The sequence below is a fragment of the Epinephelus fuscoguttatus genome, linkage group LG22 (genome assembly GCF_011397635.1).
Source record: "Epinephelus fuscoguttatus linkage group LG22, E.fuscoguttatus.final_Chr_v1".
Lineage (NCBI taxonomy): Eukaryota > Metazoa > Chordata > Actinopteri > Perciformes > Serranidae > Epinephelus > Epinephelus fuscoguttatus.
This window is the reverse complement of record NC_064773.1, coordinates 4,708,279-4,733,169: the sequence shown is the minus strand read 5'-3', so window position 1 is coordinate 4,733,169 and position 24,891 is coordinate 4,708,279. Positions and strand designations below refer to the sequence as shown.

Genomic DNA, 24,891 nt, shown 5'->3' with positions numbered 1-24,891 from the left:
AGGGCGACGTAGGGACGTAGGGGCGTAGGGACATCGTTAGCTGTTAGCGGTGTCTGTAATAACTCGGTAACTCAATAAACGGTCCGTAAAAAAAATATTTTTTCCAGCGGATGTCTTAGTTACAACATGACTGAGCTAACTGGAGTAGTGTCATGTCGTATCCGACAACGGGAGGCTTTTAACAGATGACGTCCTGATGTTAGCTTTGCTGCTGCTGTTAGCTGTCCCTGTCAGCTGATGCTTTCTAGACATCGTGATTTCCCAAAACTGAATAAATACCACACATAGCAACACAAAACTGCTTTGCTAGCTCAGTCATGTTGTAACTAAGATATCCGCTGGAAAAAATATTTTTTTCACGGACCGTTTATTGAGTTAATGAGTTAATACAGACACCGCTAACGGCTAACAGCTAACGGTTAGCCTAGCTAATCTACGATAACCATAGTAATCACAAAATGTCACATCCCGCCTTGAGTATATCCAATCAGCACCAAGTAATCCCCAAGCCCCAGCCAGGAGTTTCTCGGGGCCGTTCTGAGTACCTACTCCGAGGCAGGGACTTGTTTAGCCCCTGTAAAAGTTCTGGAACTCTGTCCTTCGGTGGTCTCCACTGAGAGACGGAGTAGGAGGAAGGCCTGTAAAATTACCGGGTTCTCTGGATGTGACGAAACGGGCATAATAACATAAATTTAAATGGAATATAATGTAAGAGAATGTTATGTGTTGCACACAAAAAAATCCCTCACGCCAAGGGAGACAAATAGGTTCCCTGTGAAGGTTTTTCATATTAATTTTTTTGCCTTTATTAGGAAATGGGTGTGCATAACACACTGATACAGTCAGTTAGAAATTCATTCATAATTTTTTGCAGAGGACCAGTTGAATATTGCAGTAATAATGTGTGGTTATCACAACCTGGATTGGCATGACGGCACAACATTTGAGAAATACTGATCTAGAGTGACGTATAATGTACATAACAGCAGTGCTTTATAAACAATAACAATGGCGTCAACAATCACTTACCATCTCTGGCGATACAGCAGGTGATCTCGTCCTCTGCTCGGAGGGTAAGGACCTCATTTGTGGATGTTTCAGGCTGCTGTTCTTCGAGTTAGCTGCTAACTGCTATCAACTGCTTTTTAAATCTCGTGCAGTTAGTTGTACACATAAGACGTCGTCAAAACATTATTACAGCCTCCCTTAAAGGTCGAAACAATGTCCCCTCATTCCAGGATCGTACCTTATATACAGAACAGTGAGGTGGAATGACAGCGGATATTCCGTCCTTGAACAGGCGTTGTAAAAGGAGCTACAGAGGTTGAATACAGCACAAACAGCTGCCTGTTGTGACACCTCAGAGTGTTTTCAAAATGTCTTTCTGTCTGTTGAATGTTTTTTTTGTTGTTGTTACAACTTGTGATGTTTGGCAGGTTTTAAAATGATATGTCAACACATCAAGTGTTGCATTCATGTGTCATGGGAAATAGGACATTTCACACTTGAAAAGCTCTTGGCACGAACATATTACTGTGGTCTACAGGGTTTGGGGATAGACCCTGAATCTAAAAGATATCAGTGTTACCATTTTATTTAACATTTAATTCCCACAGAATTTAGAAACATATTACTAATTTGAAACTGATGAAAGTAACACACAACAACAAATGTGTTTTGTTCTGCTGTAGAACATGAGCTCACTCAGAAGCGCACATGCTCATAAAATGTGGAGAAGCTGATCAACATCTTCAGAGGGCCTTAATTAGAGCGTCTCAGCAGCTTCAAACCACTTTGAACATACAGTATGAACACTTGCAAGTCGTCTCTCTGACAGTGATTCCCATCGGACACGAGCGCAGCCACAGAAGGCCCGACGAGAGAGGAAGTTATTAATGTGTCACTTCTTGTTTTCACTCAGCAAAAACACCTGGAGGTGGAGAGGACCACAAAATGGCTGAAGATGCTGAAGAGCTGGGACAAATACAAGAACAGTGAGAAGGTGAGCTTCTGTTTGTCGCTACGTCTCATCCTCCATCTTCACCCTGTCGGACCTCCGTCTGTCTGTCAGTTAGTTTCTCTCACTTGTCAGAGAGGGATTTATTAAATGTGAATTCTGGTATTTTTCAACCTGGACCCTGTTGTTTTTGTGTCTGAGTGACTCGTGGGAACAAAACTTTTTTAAGTGGTCCAGTGTTGAGTGGGAGAACAGGCTGCAGTGTAACCACTTGGGCAGGTCCCGCCACTAAAAGTGTTTGTTTACAGGCTCTGATTGTTGTTTTGAGTGTTTTACAACGCTACAGATCCTACAGAGAAATGAAGCGTTTTTACCATACCCCTCGCTTCTTCCAGTCTGTATCCAAGACTCGCTAACGAGAAGTCTCGTTCTGAAATCTCATGAGAAGTGACTTGTTGCAGGAAGGAAACTGTGGAAACATTAGTGAGAGTTGGAGAGAGAAGTTTTACTAGAGTGCAGCAAGCGTATCTTAGGGTGCTTTCACACCTGTCCCGTTTGGTTCGGTTCAATTGAAGTTCGTTTGTCCCCTCAGTGCGGTTCATTTGCGCAGGTGTCAACACAGCAATCACACTCAGGTGCGCACCAACACAACTGGACTGAGACCTTCTTGAAGAGGTGGTCTCGGTCCGGTTACAGATGAACTCTGGTGCGGTTCGTTTGCGGTGAGAAGGTGTTCCGACCTGGATCTGAACCAACTGCAGTCACATGACACATTGTTTGGGTTAATACTAGCCAATCACAGAACAGCAGGGCGGAACTAGGGGGAAACTTCTTGGGAAAAAAATACTGCAAATGTCTGAGGGGTGGGAAGAGAAAGAGGAGGAGACTAATTTGCATATTGATAAATCAGTACATACAAAATGGAGCAGAATTGTAAAGTCACATTCAAGTCATTTTACGACATGAAGGGATTTTTTTGCCTCTGTGCTGGTGATAGGTGACATCTTGAGGGATTTTTTTCAGATTTGGCACAAACGTCCACTTGGACTCAACTATGAACTGATTAGATCTTGGTGGTCAAAGGTCACTGTGACCTCGTCTGTCTCATTCTCGTAAACATGATATCTCAAGAACACTTTGAGGGACTTTTTTAAAAATTTGGCACAAACGTCCACTCGGACTCAACTATGAACTGATTAGATCTTGGTGGTCAAAGGTCACTGTGACGTCAGCTGTCTCATTCTTGTAAACATGATATCTCAAGAACACTTTGAGGGACTTTTTTAAAAATTTGGCACAAACGTCCACTCGGACTCAACTATGCGCTGATTAGATCTTGGTGGTCAAAGGTCACTGTGACCTCTTTTGTCTCATTCTCATAAACATATCTCAAGAACACTTTGAGGGACTTTTTTAAAAATTTGGCACAAACGTCCACTCTGACTCAACTATGAACTGATTAGATCTTGGTGGTCAAAGGTCACTGTGACGTCAGCTGTCTCATTCTTGTAAACATGATATCTCAAGAACACTTTGAGGGACTTTTTTTTTATTTTTATTTTTTACATTTGGCACGAACATCCACTTGGACTTAAGGATAAACTGATTAGATTTTGGTGGTCAAAGTTCACTGTGACCTTGCAACTATCATATTCTTGTGAATGCAATACTTCAAGAAGGCCTAGAGGGAATTATCTCTAATTTGGCACCAACGTCCACTTAGATTTAAGAATGAACTCATAAAATTTGGTGGTCGAGAGTCACGGTGACCTTTTTGGTCGTAAGTCAAGAATTCATACACAAATTATGACAAAATTTCACATAAATGTCTGATAAAATAAAGTGATCACATTTTATATCTAAACGGTCAAAGGTTAACTTCACTGTGACATCATAATATTTAGCAAAAACACTTTTTTAGCCATTACTCAACATCATATCTCAGAAACAGAAGGGGCGTCCACCTTGAAGTCGTCATCATTAGTTTATCATCCCAAATATCTACTTCTCTAGATGTATTGGTTTATCTTTCTTTCTTTTTTGCAGCTATCCCAAAATGCAGAAGGTCTAAAGCTCTGTAGTACAATAACACCATCATGACTTCACTGGGTGTTTGTGCTGTAGTCGTCCTGTCAGCAGCAGGTGTAGAGGAGTGTCTTCCTCCCACATGCACCATCAGAGGAGGGCAGGTATCAGTTATGGCTGCCGTCATTAGAGCTGTATTCGGGTGGAGGCTGTGTTGTGGTGTTGCCTGGAGCGTCACCATGTCCTTCACTTGTATGTTTGCCTTCAGCAGGGATTTAGTGTGTGTGGGCTTTGAAAAGTGAAATACACTGATGGCTGCCACTAAGAGAGCACTGAGACTCATTCTGCAGCGTCGCCTCCTCTTTGTTTGAGAGAAACGTTCACAGCCAAGGACACAGAGGAGTGTTTAGTCCTCCCCTCCATCACATCACTCCAACTCTTTCTTCTTTAAAGCTTCAGGGATATTTCTTTTCTTCTTTGTCGGCTCTGCTTTCAGCTCCGCGAGGAATCGGGTCACGCTTGATCCGTCTCTTATTTTGTTTCCGCACTTGCCAGCTGCTGAGAACATTTAGCCCGCAGTGTGAGAGTACAAGAGAGCGCAGCAGATGTAAAGCAGCCTCGTCGCGCCACACTCCACGAATTTGGCTGGAGGTTGTAGTGTTTAGCAGAACAGTAGTAATATTGTGGCGTTGATGAGGTGGAATCAGTGAGTCAGACTAAAGCTGTGTCACAGTGCCGTTCTTCATAATAAGTGGCACATTAATTGTGTCGTCGTGGTGCTGGAGGCTCGGTGATGTGGCTCAGCGGCTGTGTTGGTTGTAGCTAGATTTGTTTGTGGCAACGTAAGCATGAACAGGAAAACTGTTGCCGTTGCTTCTCATTCAACAGTTGTGTAAAGCTAACCTGCTGCTGCAACAAAGACCCTTCTATGTATTAATGAACTTTATGAGCCATCAAGTTGTCATCTGTTCGTGGCTCAGTGGATGTGATGTATCGTCCCTTGCGCAGGTTTTGATTTGAAGGCGACAACTGTTGGGACAAAGTTGGACAGGGGCTAGTCCAGTCTGAGTCAGTGGGTGACAGTCTGTAGACAGCGCAACGAGACGAGTTGAAACAGGCAACTACTGTCAACGCTCTATTCTGCAACGTTGTCAGGTGACACCATCAGCCGAGCTCAGACCGGCCAGCTCACACTGATGCAACTTTTTTCTGCAGCGTTCTAAAACGGTTTCATCTCGTCGCAAATCTTTGGTCTGAATTGGGCCTTTAGTTCAAGTGATTCCCATAAAAGAGTTTTTAAATTTGATATTTGCGGCTGACATTGGACACCTGTGATGTCACCTTTGTGTCAACTGACAGAGACAGTTCCCTGTTGTACACACCTCTCCATCCAGGATCTCTACGAACTCTTTTTTGGCCTTTTCAGCACTATGTCGTTGCATATAAGCAGAGCAAGCTGCTGGTTGTCGTCCATGTTTGTTTTGGTACAAGAACACACAAACCTGGGTGTTATTGGTGTTGTCTACCTCCCGAAGTGGCTGAAGTGGTTACTGACCAGTGCTCCAGTCATCAGGTTTATGCGTCTTCCTGTCTGTCAAAGGCTAAAAACAGACTATAAACAGTGTTTTTGTGTGGATTGTCCAGTGTCTGTAGGTTTCAGCTAACCTCAGAGTTTTCTAAGCCATGTTAGAGGAGAGAGGAACACCGTCTGTATGTGTGGGGACAAACGCCAGGTGAAAAAAGATCAGGTATTCTTTTAGTTCAAGTGTGTGAAAACAATGAGCTGCAGTTAATACATAGTAAATGGAAAGGAGGACCAGAACGGCACGGATTCACAGAAATGTAAATGTTGACATGTGTGTTAAACACACACAAACACACACACACACACTCTCAAAGGATGATTAGTCTAACAGCTGCTCTCATTGACTCGCTCATCAGAGCCTAATTACAAAGGCTGTTGCACGAGAAACTAGTGAGTCCCAAGTGTGGTGATGGGAGGTTGATGGAGTGTATGCTCTGGATACCAGACGCACACACAGACACACGACCTAATGTCATTAATTCTGAGATGACACACACTCATACAACTCTGATTTTTAATAGGAAACACACAAGCACACATATATTGTGTGTCACAAACGCTGACGTGCAGGCGACGACAGTTGACTTATGACTCTTCATACGCTCTCAGCTCGTACTCACATCTCCATAAATCAGTTTTGTCCACGGGAGAATTTTGAAGCAGCAAAACATTTCAGGTTGAAGACCAAATATATAATAAAGTAAAATCTCACCACTGGTCCTCCTCAGTGATGCTAAAAGTTCAGTTTCCCCCTCAGACTCGTCCACAAAGCAGCTGAAAGCAACTTTCACTGAAGAACTCAGAGAACGTCTGAGCTAACCTGTTGGTACATCATGTTTTATGAATAATCTTAATCACTAGATCAACAATAATTGGTTGACGATGAGTTAATTTTCTGTCAGTTGACAAATTTTTGCAGCTCTATAGCAAAGAAATCTTTATTCTTTAATGTTGTTGTTCTACATATAGCGCCAATTTTAACAGGAAACCTGTTAAGGGCAATTAAATCAGATTATAAACCGGCTCCATACCCATCTGAACATTTCAGGTGCGGTTCTAACCTGGTTCAAATCTTATCTGACAGGAAGAGACTATGTTGTGTTCCTGTTTGAGTCGCTGTCTTCCAACATTGCGGTCAGTTGTGGTGTCACCCAGGGATCCATTCTTGGACCCACTCTTTTTAATCTGTACATGTTGCCTCTGGGAAATATCATTAGTGAGCTTGAAATTGATTTCCATTCCGATGCTGACAAATCAAATGTACATTTCATTCTCTTCAGATGATACAAGCCCAATTGAAAAATTGTCTGTATTGATCAAATTTAAACGTGGATGTTGCAAAATTTGTTGCAACTCAACAGGGACAAAACTGAACTTCTAATCATCAGTACAAAAAAAAACAATTTCAATTTGGCTGTGGAAGTATCCACTGACTGTTTGATGTTCTTAAAGTTGGGGTGAGCCATCTTATTTTGGTGTCATTGGGCAAAGATCCCATAATATCCTTTGAGCATATTGTAATACAAGTGGTCTGAGAGAAAACTAGACTTCTGCTTCTCCTCTTGTCTCTGTTGTCAGGCTTTAGAAAATCTGGCTAGTGATGAAAGACTTTGCCCAATCACAGGTCATATCAGAGTGAGAGTCAAGTCACAGCGTCTCCTCCACCTCATTTACTGCTGCTATAGACCACCTTGCTGGGAGGAGAGCAGGCAGCAGCTCCGGAGACTGACCCCCAGTCAGCGGCCACAACAACCCAAAACCAGCCAGCGCAAACCACCAACAGCCCTGACTCCCGCCAGATCAGCAAACTTTCTGTTGCTGCCGTTACACAAGTTAATGTCACTTGTCTTAAGGCAGCTACAGTGTGCGAACCTTTGTTTCTGTTTTCATCGCTGTCTCCTGCTGGTCCATCACCTGCCTTAAACAGTACTTAAATGTGCTTTGTAACAGTCCATTTTTCTTCTAGTGTTTTTGGCGGTTACCAGACGGCTTCAGCTGCATTACCACCTCCTTCTGTACTGGAGGAGCCAACGCTGATTTGCATGTAGCTGTGAAAACAAGCACAGATTGTACATAAAAGTGGATCTGAAACGGATATGAGACACTTTAAATGAAGTGTAAACAGGGCTGTGGTGACGTTGGAGTCCTCTGCACCGCCGCTAACTTCTCACAGATGTCAGAGTTTTATTGTCAGACTAAGAACCTGAGGAATCCTGAAGTTAGCACCAAACTCTGCCAGTCAGGAGCTGCTTTTAGTCTCAGGGTGTTCTGTGAATACAGCGGCCCAATAGAAGGACTGTCCTCTTTACTTGTGTCCCCTGTCAGTCACCTGCACAGCACGTTTATAGTCACAACACCTCCTGTATCTGCTGTATTACTGTTCCGCCTGGTTGGCTTTTAATAGCTGTAGACGGAGAATTCACTGCTCCGATTAGCTTTGCTGTTCCAGCAGTTTGGGTTTCAGACTTAATCTTCCTCGCCGGGAGTCTGGCTGATTTTCCATCTCTTTGTGGGCACTGAATTACTCCGGACTGTTCTGCATGCAAAGCAGTCTCCGTAACTTTCTCTCGCTCTGCCCACAATCTCTCCTGGAGCTCGTCCAGCCAGATGGTCGCGGTTCACCTTCCAAAGCCCTCTGCTTTTGCTCAGGGAGAGCGCCGAGTACACTCATGCGTACACTGTTTGTATCTCTTACATCTCTGACACGCTCACAGCAGCCTGGTTGATGGGTTTCTCTATTCTGGATAATTTTTTTAGAAACTGCTGCAGGCTGCGATTGCATCTCTGAGGTCTGCAGCAGCAACACCCTCTGAACAGAGAAAACTGTGTTTTTCACACTTGTTTCACCTTCACTGGCATCACAGCATGACTGAGTTATTTAACTTTGAGTTATCTAAATCATTTTGTGCACTGGGAGCACACGTTTGTTTTTAGAAGTTATTAATGGCGAAAATCTACATAGAGAACTAACGACCAGGATCAGTGGAGCCACATCGTACAGATCAAATGACTTGAAAACAAGATTTCACTTTTTAAAAGATTATGAATCTTCAAAATTTTATAACTCGTCTGGGTAACAGGTCAAAAAGTCCGACATCTCCAGGTAAAACAACACCTGATAAATAACAATAACTCACAGAATTAGTTCATTTCTTGCAAAATCCAACATGACAGCAATAATATTTGCATCCATCCATTGTCAACCTTTTATCTGAAGCCAGGTCATGGGGGCAGCAGGCCGAGCAAAGCACCCCAGATGTCCCTCTCCCTAGCAACACTTTCAAGCTCCTCCTGGAGGACCCCAAGGCGTTCCCGAACCAGATGAGATATGTAATCCCTCCAGTGTGTTCTGGGTCTGCCCCGGGGCCTCCTACTAATGGGATGTGCTCCGAGGCACCCAGGAGAATCCTGATCAGATGCCCAAACCACCTCAACTGACCCCTTTCAATGTGAAGGAGCAGCGCTTGTATCTGCGATCTCATTCTTTCGGTCACTACCCAGAGCTCATGACCATAGGTGAGGGTTGGGACGTAGATGGACCAGCCTTCTGGCTCAGCTCCCTCTTCACCACGACGGTCTGGCACAGCATCTGCATCACTGCTAAAGCCCCACCAAACTGCTGATCCATTTCATGCTCCATTCTACCCTCGCTCGTAAACAAGACCCTGAGATTGAACTCCCTCGCTTGAGGGAGTAAAGTCTGCAGTGATGCAGGCACTGCGCTGGGCCATCGTGGTGAAGAGGGAGCTGAGCTGGAAGACAAAGCCTTTGATTTACTGGTCCATCTACGTCCCAACCCTCACTTATGGTCATGAGCTCTGGGTAGTGACCGAAAGTTTCCTCCGAAGGGTGGCTGGAGCTACCACTGGTAGGAGGCCCTGGGGCAGACCCAGAACACACTGGAGGGATTACATATCTCATCTGGCCTGGGATCGCTCGGAGAGGGACGTCTGGGGTGTTTTGCTTACCTTGCTGCGCCCGCGACCCAGCCCCGGATATGCAGATGAAAACAGATGGATGAATGGACCATACAAAGTAATTATACTTACAAGTAAGAAAGCTTAAGCACTTAAAATAGATGCAGGAAGATGGAATAGGAAGGAAGTAATCAACATACAAGTATTCCCATATTGAGTCTGTTGGACAAATGGGCATCTGAAGTCATCGAGGATTGCATGATAATATCGGTACGTCATCTGTATCAGCCAATATTGGCTCTAAAATGAAGAACTGGCCAACAGAAAATGCATTACTGTGTCAGTTCTTTCATATAGCGTTGCTGTGAACCTTCATACTCATACTGTTCTCAGCTCTGGTCTAAATGTCATAGAGTTTCTGAGGTGAGCACAGCTGCTCCTCTCTCTAACAATGACCTCCTGCTGTTTGTTTCCTTCCAGCTGGTCAGGAGGGTCTATAAAGGAATTCCCCTGCAGCTCCGAGGGGAGGTGTGGTGCCTGCTGCTCGATATTCCCAAAATAAAGGAGGAGAAGAAAGACTTCTACGAGGTAAGGAGCCTGCACCTCTGTACAGTCCTGCTCTCCCACACACACTTTATAAAATCAGCCTTCGTTACAGCTCAAGCCTCATAAAGATTCATCAGCGAGCACCTTGACTTGATTTGATTTCTCTGAGCTTCAGAGGGCACGATGAGGGTTCGGAGGCTTAATTGTGTTTGTGTGAATCTGCACACTGTAAAGAACAGAGACAAACTTTGGATCTCATTAGAAAGTTTAGCTGGTAGGATCAATAACTGCGCTGCCTTCAGTTGCTCTGTGGAAGGATTGTAATTATGAGTGGAGAGCAGAGAGGTGGAGGTAAACAAAGCAAACACAGAGGGAAATCTAAGCTGTGAGTCAGAACATCTCTGTCAATAATAATCTATTTTTTTTTTTAATCTTTTCTGAGTGTCGAATTCTATTTAATCTGGTTTTCACCAATTCTGTCTGAACTGAACTGCTGCTGTACGTCTCTTTTTAAAGTTTCACCCAAAATTTGATTGCATTTTTTATTAGGAATTCAAAGCACATGGACACAGAGGAGTATCAGGACACAAAAATCACAGAGGACAGAACTTAAACGCATCATGAAGGACATATATTTCCAAAGCGATCCACGATCGAAACAACAAACAACACATGGAAACATACAAATCAGTGGAAATTAACAGATTACAAACCTAATTGTCTCCTCCGCAATATTCCTGCATAGTAGGGATGAGTGAGTATATCATTACTTGAATCTGGATCTGTTCAATGAACTAAATTATCTGTATCTGTACTCAGAATGGGCGGGACATATGTCAGAAGTGGGTGGGCTTTAAATTGAAAGGGGGTTGGGCCTAATTCTGAGTTGTTATTTGAAGCCTGAAATTCATATGGATTGATCAGAAGTTACAATATTTATTTCCAATCAGTCTTTTTTCAGCGCATTGGCAGTATAAAAACAAAATCGGGGAGTGCAGCGAATGCGCTTTTTTCGGGGCAATGGGGGGCGTGAGCAAGTAACAAAACGTGTAGCTCAGTGTGTGACGTAAACAGTGACGTGGGAGGGAAGCCGCGGCTGGTCAGTCCTTTGACGATTCCCTCGTAAGTCGGCCCGTTCTTCACCGTCCCCGTCATCTGATGGTTAATGGCCTCTTCGTTTGCGAGGACAAGGAGGGCGCGCAATTCCTTGTCTCCCCAGTTGCTCATCTTTACAGTGTCTGTCAGGTTTGTGTTTCCCTCTTGCTACTAGCTGCTCGCTAATTCCTGCTATCAGCTGTTTCCTGTTTATCCACCGCCAGTGGGTCACACGTGCGGCGTCATCAACAGCTCCTCCCGCAAGTCATCAACAGCTCCTCCCGTGGCGGAAGGCCGCCTCGTTCTTTTTAAACCAAAAAGGTTCCACCAATATGTCTACCCTATGAGGCGGACAAATTGGGCACCTCGGATCAACTCGCCAATCTGGCTCTGTGTGTCCAAATGCTCGCAGCTTGCCGGCAAAACAGCCCAACATTCGCAGAAAATCTGGCAGTGTAAAAGGGGCTACAGAAGCTAAGCAATGTACTGCTGTGGAGGGGCGCATCAGCAATACGTACTTTAAGTAGCAGAAGTTGTACGGTTGAGAAAATGTGGTGCCAAAGAACAGGGCTGTCTGACAGCAAGGAGAATATTCTCAATGTAGCGTCCAATCAGACTGATATCGACTCTTTTGGGCAGGCCATTTTTATCGTGGCTAAATGTTTTGCTGTTACCCCTGCCCACCGCAGTACACTCAGCTTCTGTGGTGGCGCTCCTGTCGGCTTCTCCAAACTGGGGGTGTTCCAACTGCTATTTACTGTAGGCTATAAACTGACTCTGGATAAGTACCTCTTACACCCTTTCTTCAGAAGATCCAAACTCTCCCTTTACTCTGTAAAAAGTTTTGATTGTACACAACATGATGGTTTTGTCACTCTTTACGTTCTTTATGTTTGTTTGTTTTTCGGTCGTCTACAGAAACTAAAGGCCCGAGCCAGAGGACTCTCCCCAGACATCCGTCAGATTGACCTGGATGTGAACCGGACCTACAGGGACCACATCATGTTCATGCATCGCTACGATGTCAAGTGAGTCCCTCCAGAATTCCCTTTTACCGTTGTATTTACTCTGTTTTGTATCCGTCACACATAACAACCATGATCAGAGTAGAAGAAAAGCAAACATATAGTGTATCAACAGACTTCTATCGGATTTTAACAGGCTTGTGTTGCTATGCAGGATTAATCACATGGCAACAATTCAGCTCCTGTTCTGTTTATTCTAGAAAAATATACGTTAGATAATTTTCCTGTACGGCTGAAGAGGCAAAAAGAAAAAAGACTGTACAGCACTGCTCTTCACTGTTTGACTTGCAACTAATATCGGAAATAAACAGAGCAGAGACACCAGAGGAGTCGACACAGAGACAAACTTAAATAACTGCTTTCAATGTATTTTAACACTTAATATAACAGGTGCACTGTCAGACTGGAGCAACGTTTTTACTGTTAATTAATTAGATTTAGAAAGTATTAATAATCAAACAGATTAAGGCTCAGCAAAGGCTCAAAGCTTTCCCAATATGGAAGTGAGACGGCTCACGTCCTGTTTTTCAGTTTGGACTTCTGCTTTGTTACGTAGATTTGGCTACATAAATTAACACCAGTATAATTTGCTTTTTCACACTGCTTGAGTGAAATTAAAAACAAAACATATTGCAGCCCTTCCAGCACACACTTCATTTCCATGCCTCAGGAGGATATTGTGCATGACATTTACACCTACAATGGAGCTTCCAGGCTGTACACGTGGGATTTAACTGGAGGTTTAAGATGCAGTCAGGATGCAGAACCAAAACCTCTGGCTCTAAACTCTGTTCATTGTGGTTTGTGTTCTCAGGCAGCAGGCTCTCTTCCACGTCCTCACAGCCTACTCCATGTACAACACGGTGAGTCATTCACACTGTCTGCAGAAAGGTTACTTTGCTTCTACTATCAGCACGTGTCTGTGTTTTCTTTAGGTTTTGAATGCGTTTTCACACTCTGAGGTAATGATGGATAAAAACTGAACAGAAGAGAGAATGAGTGGATGTGTTTTGTACATAATAGATCCGGATGTAGAACTCAGTGTTTGGCTCATGGACACAATCGGCTTATCGTTACTCCCTGATGTATGTGTGTGTTTGCAGGAGGTGGGCTACTGCCAGGGCATGAGCCAGATCACAGCTCTGCTGCTGATCTACATGAATGAAGAGGACGCCTTCTGGGCTCTGGTTAAACTGCTGTCTGGACAGAAGCACGCCATGCACGGTAACACATATCAACTCATTTTTATGGGCTTAAGAAATTTTAGAAAAGTACGTCTTGCAGCATATTCGACCTGAACAACCAGCATCCACTGAATGCAGCCGAGTTAGGCTCTGACTCTGTGTCAGTGTAGCGTGACTGGTCTGTTTTTGCTGATCTTTTCAGCTCAAACTTCAAGTGGAAGTCATTGACAGTTAATCTGACACTTTCACATTTTTTCGACGTGCTAAACTACGATTTTTTTTTTTCCGACATGCTATACTATGACTGTTTTTTTCCCCCATTTTTTTCAACATGCTATACTATGACTTTTTTCCAACATGCTATACTATGACTTTTTTTCTTTTTTCGACATGCTACACTATGACTTTTTTTCTTTTTCGTTTTTTTTTTTCCAACATGCTATACTATGACTCTTTTTTCCCATTTTTTCCGACATGCTATACTATGACTTTTTTTTTTTCCGACATGCTATACTATGACTTTTTTTTTTTTCCGACATGCTATACTATGACTGTTTTTTTCCCCCCATTTTTTTCAACATGCTATACTATGACTGTTTTTTTCCCCCCATTTTTTCCAACATGCTATACTATGACTCTTTTTTCCCATTTTTTCCGACATGCTATACTATGACTCTTTTTTCCCATTTTTTCCAACATACTATACTATGACTCTTTTTTCCCATTTTTTCCGACATGCTATACTATGACTTTTTTTCCAACATGCTATACTATGACTGTTTTTTTCCCCCCATTTTTTTCAACATGCTATACTATGACTTTTTTTCCAACATGCTATACTATGACTTTTTTTCTTTTTCGTTTTTTTCCCAACATGCTATACTATGACTCTTTTTTCCCATTTTTTCCAACATGCTATACTATGACTTTTTTTCTTTTTCGTTTTTTTCCCAACATGCTATACTATGACTCTTTTTTCCCATTTTTTCCGACATGCTATACTATGACTCTTTTTTCCCATTTTTTCCAACATGCTATACTATGACTCTTTTTTCCCATTTTTTCCGACATGCTATACTATGACTTTTTTTCCCATTTTTTCCAACATGCTATACTATGACTCTTTTTTCCCATTTTTTCCGACATGCTATACTATGACTCTTTTTTCCCATTTTTTCCGACATGCTATACTATGACTTTTTTTCCAACATGCTATACTATGACTCTTTTTTCCCATTTTTTCCAACATGCTATACTATGACTCTTTTTTCCCATTTTTTCCGACATGCTATACTATGACTCTTTTTTCCCATTTTTTCCAACATGCTATACTATGACTCTTTTTTCCCATTTTTTCCGACATGCTATACTATGACTTTTTTTCCAACATGCTATACTATGACTTTTTTTCCAACATGCTATACTATGACTTTTTTTTTTTTCCGACATGCTATACTATGACTCTTTTTTCCCATTTTTTCCAACATGCTATACTATGACTCTTTTTTCCCATTTTTTCCAACATGCTATACTATGACTTTTTTTCCAACATGCTATACTATGACTTTTTTTCTTTTTTCGACATGCTATACTATGACTTTTTTTCTTTTTCGTTTTTTTTTCCAACATGCTATACTATGACTCTTTTTTCCCATTTTTTCCGACATGCTATACTATGACTTTTTTTTCCCGACATGCTATACTATGACTGTTTTTTTCCCCCCATTTTTTTCAACATGCTATACTATGACTTTTTTTCCAACATGCTATACTATGACTTTTTTCTTTCTCGTTTTTTTTCCAACATGCTATACTATGACTCTTTTTTCCCATTTTTTCCGACATGCTATACTATGACTTTTTTTCTTTTTCGTTTTTTTCCCAACATGCTATACTATGACTCTTTTTTCCCATTTTTTCCAACATGCTATACTATGACTCTTTTTTCCCATTTTTTCCGACATGCTATACTATGACTTTTTTTCCAACATGCTATACTATGACTTTTTTTCTTTTTTCGACATGCTATACTATGACATTTTTTCTTTTTCGTTTTTTTTTCCAACATGCTATACTATGACTCTTTTTTCCCATTTTTTCCGACATGCTATACTATGACTTTTTTTTTTCCGACATGCTATACTATGACTGTTTTTTCCCCCCCATTTTTTCCAACATGCTATACTATGACTTTTTTTCCAACATGCTATACTATGACTTTTTTCTTTCTCGTTTTTTTCCCCAACATGCTATACTATGACTCTTTTTTCCCATTTTTTCCGACATGCTATACTATGACTTTTTTCTTCTCGACATGCTATACCATGACTGTTTTTTTTCCCATTTTTTCGACATGCTATACTATGACTGTTTTTTTTCCATTTTTTTCAACATGCTATACTATGACTCTTTTTTTTCATTTTTTCCGACATGCTATACTATGACTTTTTTCTTTTTTCGACATGCTATAGTATGACCTTTTTTTTTCTTTTTTTTTCAACATGCTATACTATGACTTTTTTTCCGACATGCTCTACTATGACGTTTTTATGACGATATACTATGACCTTTTTCGACATGCTATACCATGACTTTTTTCGACATGCTATACTATACTATGACTTTTTTTCCCCATTTTTTCAACATGCTATACTGACTTTTTTCCGACATGCTATACTATGACTTTTTTTCGACATGCTATACTATGACTGTTTTTTTTTTTTCATTTTTTTCGACATGTATACTATGACTTTTTTTTCGGTTTTTTTGACAAGCTATACTATGACTTTTTTCGACATGCTCTACTATGACTTTTTTTTTCATTTTTTCGACATGCTATACTATGACTTTTTTCGACATGCTCTACTATGACGTTTTTATGACGATATACTATGACCTTTTTCGACATGCTATACTATGACTGTTTTTTTTTCATTTTTTTCGACATGTATACTATGACTTTTTTTCGTTTTTTTTGACAAGCTATACTATGACTTTTTTCGACATGCTCTACTATGACTTTTTTTTTCATTTTTTTCGACATGCTATACTATGACTTTTTTCAACATGCTCTACTATGACGTTTTTATGACGATATACTATGACTTTTTTCGACATGCTATACCATGACTTTTTTCGACATGCTATACTATGACTGTTTTTTTTTTTCATTTTTTTTCGACATGTTATACTATGACTTTTTTTTCGTTTTTTTCGACAAGCTATACTATGACTTTTTTCGACATGCTCTACCATGACTTTTTTCGACATGCTATACTATGACTGTTTTTTTTTTTCATTTTTTTCGACATGTATACTATGACTTTTTTTTTCATTTTTTTGACAAGCTATACCATGACTTTTTTCGACATGCTCTACTATGACTTTTTTTTTCATTTTTTTCGACATGTTATACTATGACTTTTTTTTGACATGCTATACTATGACTTTTTTCGACATGCTCTACTATGACGTTTTTATGACGATATACTATGACTTTTTTCGACATGCTATACCATGACTTTTTTCGACATGCTATACTATGACTGTTTTTTTTTTTTCATTTTTTTCGACATGTATACTATGACTTTTTTTCGACAAGATATACTATGACTTTTTTCGACATGCTCTACTATGACTTTTTTTTTCATTTTTTCGACATGTTATACTATGACTTTTTTTTTCGTTTTTTTCGACATGCTATACTATGACTTTTTTCGACATGCTCTACTATGACGTTTTTATGACGATATACTATGACCTTTTTCGACATGCTATACTATGACTGTTTTTTTTTCATTTTTTTCGACATGTATACTATGACTTTTTTTCGGGGTTTTTTGACAAGCTATACTATGACTTTTTTCGACATGCTCTACTATGACTTTTTTTTCATTTTTTTCGACATGTATAATATGACTTTTTTTTCGTTTTTTTTCGACATGCTATACTATGACTTTTTTCAACATGCTCTACTATGACGTTTTTATGACGATATACTATGACTTTTTTCGACATGCTATACCATGACTTTTTTCGACATGCTATACTATGACTGTTTTTTGATTTTTTCGACATGTTATACTATGACTTTTTTCGTTTTTTTCGACAAGCTATACAATGACTTTTTACATGCTCTACCATGACTTTTTCAACATGCTATACTATACTTTTTTTTTTTTTTCATTTTTTTCGACATGTATACTATGACTTTTTTTTCGTTTTTTTTGACAAGCTATACCATGACTTTTTTCGACATGCTCTACTATGACTTTTTTTTTCATTTTTTTCGACATGTTATACTATGACTTTTTTTTGACATGCTATACTATGACTTTTTTCGACATGCTCTACTATGACGTTTTTATGACGATATACTATGACTTTTTTCGACATGCTATACCATGACTTTTTTCGACATGCTATACTATGACTGTTTTTTTTTTCATTTTTTTCGACATGTATACTATGACTTTTTTTTTCTTTTTTTTTCGACAAGCTATACTATGACTTTTTTCGACATGCTCTACTATGACTTTTTTTTTCATTTTTTTCGACATGTTATACTATGACTTTTTTTTCGACATGCTATACTATGACTTTTTTCGACATGCTCTACTATGACGTTTTTATGACGATATACTATGACTTTTTTCGACATGCTATACCATGACTTTTTTCGACATGCTCTACTATGACTTTTTTTTCATTTTTTTCGACATGTATACTATGACTTTTTTTTCTTTTTTTTCGACAAGCTATACTGACTTTTTTCGACATGCTCTATGACTTTTTTTTTCATTTTTTTCGACATGTTATACTATGACTTTTTTTTTTCGACATGCTATACTATGACTTTTTTCAACATGCTCTACTATGACGTTTTTATGACGATATACTATGACTTTTTTGACATACCATACTATGACTTTTTTGACATGCTCTACTATGACTGTTTTTTTTTTTAATTTTTTACTATGACTTTTTTTTCGACATGCTGACTGATTTTCTTTTTTTGATATTCTAAACTATTAATTTTTTCAACATGCTATACTAAGACTTTTTATGTTTTTTTCGACATAATATACTATAAAGTTTTTTTTCCAACATGCTATACTATGACTTTTGTTCAAGTAAGTAAATAGATCCCACAGGCCCAAAGACATGTCATGAAGTCAAGTCATGAAATGTAGGCACATTTGTGGATGGACAGAACACTGAATGTAGAAAACAAAATTTAACACAAATAATACTTTCACTTAGAACCCTCCATAATAATGAATACTATGACTTTTTTCGACATGCTATCCTGACGTTTTTATCAGTTTTTTCGACATGCTATACTATGACTTTTTTCTTTTCATTTTTTCCGACATGCTATACTATGACTTTTTTTCGACATGCTATACTATGACTGTTTTTTTTTTTCATTTTTTCGACATGCTATACTATGACTTTTTTTCGACATGCTATACTATGACTGTTTTTTTTTTTCATTTTTTTCGACATGTATACTATGACTTTTTTTTTCGTTTTTTTCGACAAGCTATACTATGACTTTTTTCGACATGCTATACTATGACTGTTTTTGTTTTTTTTTTTTCGACATGTATACTATGACTTTTTTTTCGTTTTTTTTGACAAGCTATACTATGACTTTTTTCGACATGCTATACTATGACTGGTTTTTTTTTCATTTTTTCGACATGTATACTATGACTTTTTTTCGTTTTTTTTGACAAGCTATACTATGACTTTTTTCGACAAGCTATATGACTTTTTTCGACATGCTATACTATGACTGTTTTTTTTTTCATTTTTTCGACATGTATACTATGACTTTTTTTTCGTTTTTTTTGACAAGCTATACTATGACTTTTTTCGACATGCTATACTATGACTGTTTTTTTTTTCATTTTTTCGACATGTATACTATGACTTTTTTTTCGTTTTTTTTGACAAGCTATACCATGACTTTTTTCGACATGCTATACTATGACTGTTTTTTTTTTCTTTTTTTTTCGACATGTATACTATGACTTTTTTTTCTTTTTTTTCGACAAGCTATACTATGACTTTTTTCGACATGCTCTACTATGACTTTTTTTTATTTTTTTCGACATGTTATACTATGACTTTTTTTTTCGACATGCTATACTATGACTTTTTTCGACATGCTATACCATGACTTTTTTCGACATGCTCTACTATGACTTTTTTTTCATTTTTTTCGACGTGCTATACTATGACTTTTTTTTCGACATGCTAGACTGACTTTTTTTTGACATGCTACACTATGACTTTTTTCAACATGCTATACTAAGACTTTTTATGTTTTTTTCGATATAATATACTATAAAGTTTTTTTTCCAACATGCTATACTATGACTTTTGTTCAAGTAAGTAAATAGATCCCACAGGCCCAAAGACGTAATCGTTGTCATGAAATGTAGGCACATTTGTGGATGGACAGAACACTGAATGTAGAAAACAAAATTTAACACAAATAATACTTTCACTTAGAACCCTCCATAATAATGAATACTATGACTTTTTTCGACATGCTATCCTGACGTTTTTATCAGTTTTTTCGACATGCTATACTATGACTTTTTTCTTTTCATTTTTTCCGACATGCTATACTATGACTTTTTTTCGACATGCTATACTATGACTGTTTTTTTTTTCATTTTTTCGACATGTATACTATGACTTTTTTTTCCGTTTTTTTCGACAAGCTATACTATGACTTTTTTCGACATGCTATACTATGACTGTTTTTTTTTTCATTTTTTCGACATGTATACTATGACTTTTTTTTCCGTTTTTTTCGACAAGCTATACTATGACTTTTTTCGACATGCTATACTATGAGTTTTTTTTTTCATTTTTTCGACATGTATACTATGACTTTTTTTTCGTTTTTTTGACAAGCTATACTATGACTTTTTTCGACATGCTCTACTATGACTTTTTTTTAAAATTTTTTCGACATGTTATACTATGACTTTTTTTTCGTTTTTTTCGACATGCTATACTATGACTTTTTTCGACATGCTCTACTATGACGTTTTTATGACGATATACTATGACTTTTTTCGACATGCTATACCATGACTTTTTTCGACATGCTTATACTATGACTGGTTTTTTTTTTTTCATTTTTTTCGACATGTATACTATGACTTTTTTCGACATGCTCTACTATGACGTTTTTATGACGATATACTATGACTTTTTTCGACATGCTATACCATGACTTTTTTCGACATGCTTATACTATGACTGGTTTTTTTTTTTTCATTTTTTTCGACATGCTATACTATGACTTTTTTCGACATGCTCTACTATGACGTTTTTATGACGATATACTATGACTTTTTTCGACATGCTATACCATGACTTTTTTCGACATGTTTATACTATGACTGGTTTTTTTTTTTTCATTTTTTTCGACATGCTCTACTATGACTTTTTTTTTTCGTTTTTTTTCGACATGCTATACTATGACTTTTTTCGACATGCTCTACTATGACGTTTTTATGACGATATACTATGACTTTTTTCGACATGCTATACCATGACTTTTTCCAACATGCTCTACTATGACTTTTTTTTTCATTTTTTCGACGTGCTATACTATGACTTTTTTTCGACATGCTAGACTATGACTTTTTTTCAACATGCTATACTATGACTTTTTATGTTTTTTTCGATATAATATACTATAAAGTTTTTTTTCCCAACATGCTATACTATGACTTTTGTTCAAGTAAGTAAATAGATCCCACAGGCCCAAAGACGCAATCGTTGTCATGAAATGTAGGCACATTTGTGGATGGACAGAACACTGAATGTAGAAAACAAAATTTAACACAAATAATACTTTCACTTAGAACCCTCCATAATAATGAATACTATGACTTTTTTCGACATGCTATCCTGACGTTTTTATCAGTTTTTTCGACATGCTATACTATGACTTTTTTCTTTTCATTTTTTCCGACATGCTATACTATGACTTTTTTTCGACATGCTATACTATGACTTTTTTCTTTTCATTTTTTTCGACATGCTATACTATGACGTTTTTAGCAGTTTTTTCGATATGATATACTATGACTTTTTTCAACATGCTATACTATGACTTTTTTTCCCGACATACTATGAGTTTTTTTCCTTTTTTTTCGACATGTATACTATGACTTTTTTCGACATGCTATACTATGACATTTTTAGCAGTTTTTTCGATATGATATACTATGACTTTTTTTCGACATGCTATACTATGACTTTTTTCTTTTCATTTTTTTTCGACATGCTATACTATGACGTTTTTAGCAGTTTTTTCGATATGATATACTATGACTTTTTTCAACATGCTATACTATGACTTTTTTGTTGTTTTTTTCGACATGCTATACTATGACTTTTTTTTCTCCGTTTTTTTCGACATGCTATACTGTGACTTTTTTCGACATGCTCTACTATGACGTTTTTATGACGATATACTATGACTTTTTTCGACATGCTATACCATGACTTTTTTCGACATGCTAGACTATGACTTTTTTTTTAACATGCTACACCATGACTTTTTTCTGACATGCCATACTATGACTTTTTATGTTGTTTTCGATATAATATACTATGAAGTTTTTTTCCAACATGCTATACTATGACTTTTGTTTAAGTAAGTAAATAGATCCCGCAGGCCCAAAGACGCAATCGTTGTCATGAAATGTAGGCACATTTGTGGATGGACAGAACACTGAATGTAGAAAACAAAATTTAACACAAATAATACTTTCACTTAGAACCCTCCATAATAATGAATACAATAAGCCAATCTGTGGACATTACAGCCTCAGAAAGTTTAATGCAGAGTCAATGCATGTTTACATTGTATAAATGAACTTGATAATTTTAATTCATATCCAGGACTGTCTTGAACTGGACAAGGAGCCTCTGGGATGACACTTTAGTTTAAAAAGAAAAAAACAGGCAGTGCTGTTCAGTATGGTGATCATGGGCAGTGTTGGGGAGCTCATCCTGAAGTCCACTGCCATCTTCACAGTTATGACCATGTTCAGTTCCAGGTTACTCTCTTCATGCCACAGGGCCAGGTTAATCTCCCCTCTGTGTGCAGATCCCTCACCATCCCAGATGACACAAATGATATTTGCAAATTTTTGGAGTTTAGCAGACAGATCTCCTGAGCTGCAGTCATTGCTGGAAAACGAAAAGAACAGTGGGACATAGAAACAAAACTTTAATAAAAAGTAAAAAACGTCATAGTATAGCATGTCGAAAAAAAAGAAAAACGTCATAGTATAGTATGTCCGGGGGGAGGGGGGCCCGTCATAGTATAGCATGTCGAAAAAAAGAAAAACGTCATAGTATAGTATGTCCGGGGGGAGGGGGGCCCGTCATAGTATAGCATGTTGAAAAAAAGAAAAACGTCATAGTATAGCATGTTGAAAAAAATCACAGTATAGTATTTTGGAAAAAAGAAAAATGTCATAGTATAGCATGTTGAAAATAATCATCGTATAGTATGTCGAAAAAGTCATAGTATAATATGTAAAAAAAAAAAAGAAAAAACATCACAGTATAGCACATCTAAAAAACTTTTTAAAAAATAGTCATAGTATAGTATATCGGTTAAAAAAAAAGGAAAAAATCACAGTATAGCATGTTGAAAAAGTCATAGTACTGTATGTCGGGGAAAAAAAAGAAAAACGTCATAGTATAGCATGTCGAAAATAATCATCGCATAGTATGTCAAAAAAGTCATAGTATAGTATGTAAAAAAAAAAAGAAAAGAAAAACATCACAGTATAGTATGTCTAAAAAACTAGCCATAAAATAGCCATAGTGTAGCATGTTGTACAAAGTCATAGTATAGTATGTCGAAAAAAGTCATAGTACTGTATGTCGAAAAAAAGAAAAACGTCATAGTATAACATGTTGAAAAAACTGATTAAAACATCATAGTATGGAAAGTCGAAAAAACTGAAAAAAATAGCCATAGTGTAGCATGTTGAAAAAGTCATAGTATAGTATGTTCAGGAATTCTACATATACCCTGAAATAAGACACAGATAAAACATTGTGACAAACTGAATTGAAATCCAAGTCAGCACCATCTAACCTGGTCCTTCTTTCTGTCCTCACCTTTAGGGTTCTTTATCCCTGGCTTCCCGAAGCTGATGCGTTTCCAGGAACACCACGACCGCATCCTCAAGAAGATGATGCCCAAACTGAAACAACACCTGGTGAGACACTGCTGTAGCAATTAATAATGCAGCAAGTGCTGAATAATAGAGCAGCTACTCATAATAACAAAAACATATCCAAACAACTCAAGGATTAAATAATGCTGTTGGATTATGTTAACACACCAAAGTTTGCTAACTTTATTAATAATAAATACTGTATGTAAAAATGTGGGGTATACACTGGTGATGTTCAGGTTTCCTGGACATACAAACAAGCAGAATATTTTTAGATTTTGAAAAGTGACAAATTAAATATATGCAAGTATTTGGATTTTAAAAAAGTGCTAATTATGCTAATGCAGATAATTTAAAGAGTCAAAGTGGAGCAGCAGATAAACACACACTAAATTTAATGCTGCTTTTGTCACTGTTGACATTCATCCATGTGACCTTTCAAGGCACACTCAACACTAACTTCCTGTTGCACTTAATAGACTTTTTGTTGTTGTTTTTTTGTGCTGCTACAGGACAGCCAGGAGGTGTTTACCAGTCTCTACACTATGAAGTGGTTCTTCCAGTGCTTCCTGGACAGAGTGAGTACAATAACAACAACCTCACCTCAAAAATGTAATATGAAAATGCAACAGAATGGCTGCTTGTAGTTTATTCCCCCCTCTCAGAACTGATAGGAACATTTTTGCTTGGGCTTCCCATACCCAGAAATATTTAATGTTTAGTGTTTACAGTAATAAAGTTCTCTGTCAGCTATTAGGCATGAACAAAGTGAACTGTCTAAATGCAATCTGGAAGAAAACAACTTCAGATCTGTCTGCACTACATTATATGTTACAGTAGGTAGTTTTCTTTATTATCATCAAATCTCATGAAAGACCAAAATCAACAAAGATTGAGTATTACAAACAAGATCCAAACAAATGCACTATGTCCTCCTGTATGAATACAACTGCTGAAAACTTAACTTCCCAGCTCTGAAAGGAAAGTACTGCAGCTTTTCAAACTAGAAATTACTGCCTTCGTGAACTAGTCAAGTTGTAGTTACAGTTTATATTCAAAGATATGACACTGAATAATGACCAGAAAAGTGTTTGTGCTGAACACAGTGATGTCACAGTTAAGTTGACCTTTTGGATACAAAACATAATCACTTTATCCTCTCAGGTATTCGTGTGAAATTTTGTTGTGATTGGCCGAAAATATGTATTGTGAAGTCACAGTGACCTTTGAAATCGACCACCATATTCAGTTCATCATTAAGTGAACGTTTGTGCCAAATTTGAAAACATGACTGTCTTGAGGTATGGCATTCACCAGAATGA

At 38.1% G+C, this 24,891-nt stretch overlaps 1 protein-coding gene across 1 annotated transcript in view; it reads left to right on the top strand.

The window, feature by feature from the left end:
- LOC125883094 (USP6 N-terminal-like protein) overlaps nucleotides 1–24,891 on the top strand; it is a 354,121-nt gene that overhangs the window by 320,187 nt on the left and 9,043 nt on the right. Inside the window, exons 2-8 of the mRNA XM_049567236.1 lie at nucleotides 1,922–2,002; nucleotides 9,965–10,072; nucleotides 12,044–12,153; nucleotides 12,965–13,013; nucleotides 13,254–13,374; nucleotides 23,517–23,611; nucleotides 24,082–24,147. Of these exons, the coding sequence (XP_049423193.1) occupies nucleotides 1,964–2,002; nucleotides 9,965–10,072; nucleotides 12,044–12,153; nucleotides 12,965–13,013; nucleotides 13,254–13,374; nucleotides 23,517–23,611; nucleotides 24,082–24,147 (588 nt within the window). The 5' untranslated portion in view covers nucleotides 1,922–1,963. The remainder of the gene's footprint in view (nucleotides 1–1,921; nucleotides 2,003–9,964; nucleotides 10,073–12,043; nucleotides 12,154–12,964; nucleotides 13,014–13,253; nucleotides 13,375–23,516; nucleotides 23,612–24,081; nucleotides 24,148–24,891) is intronic.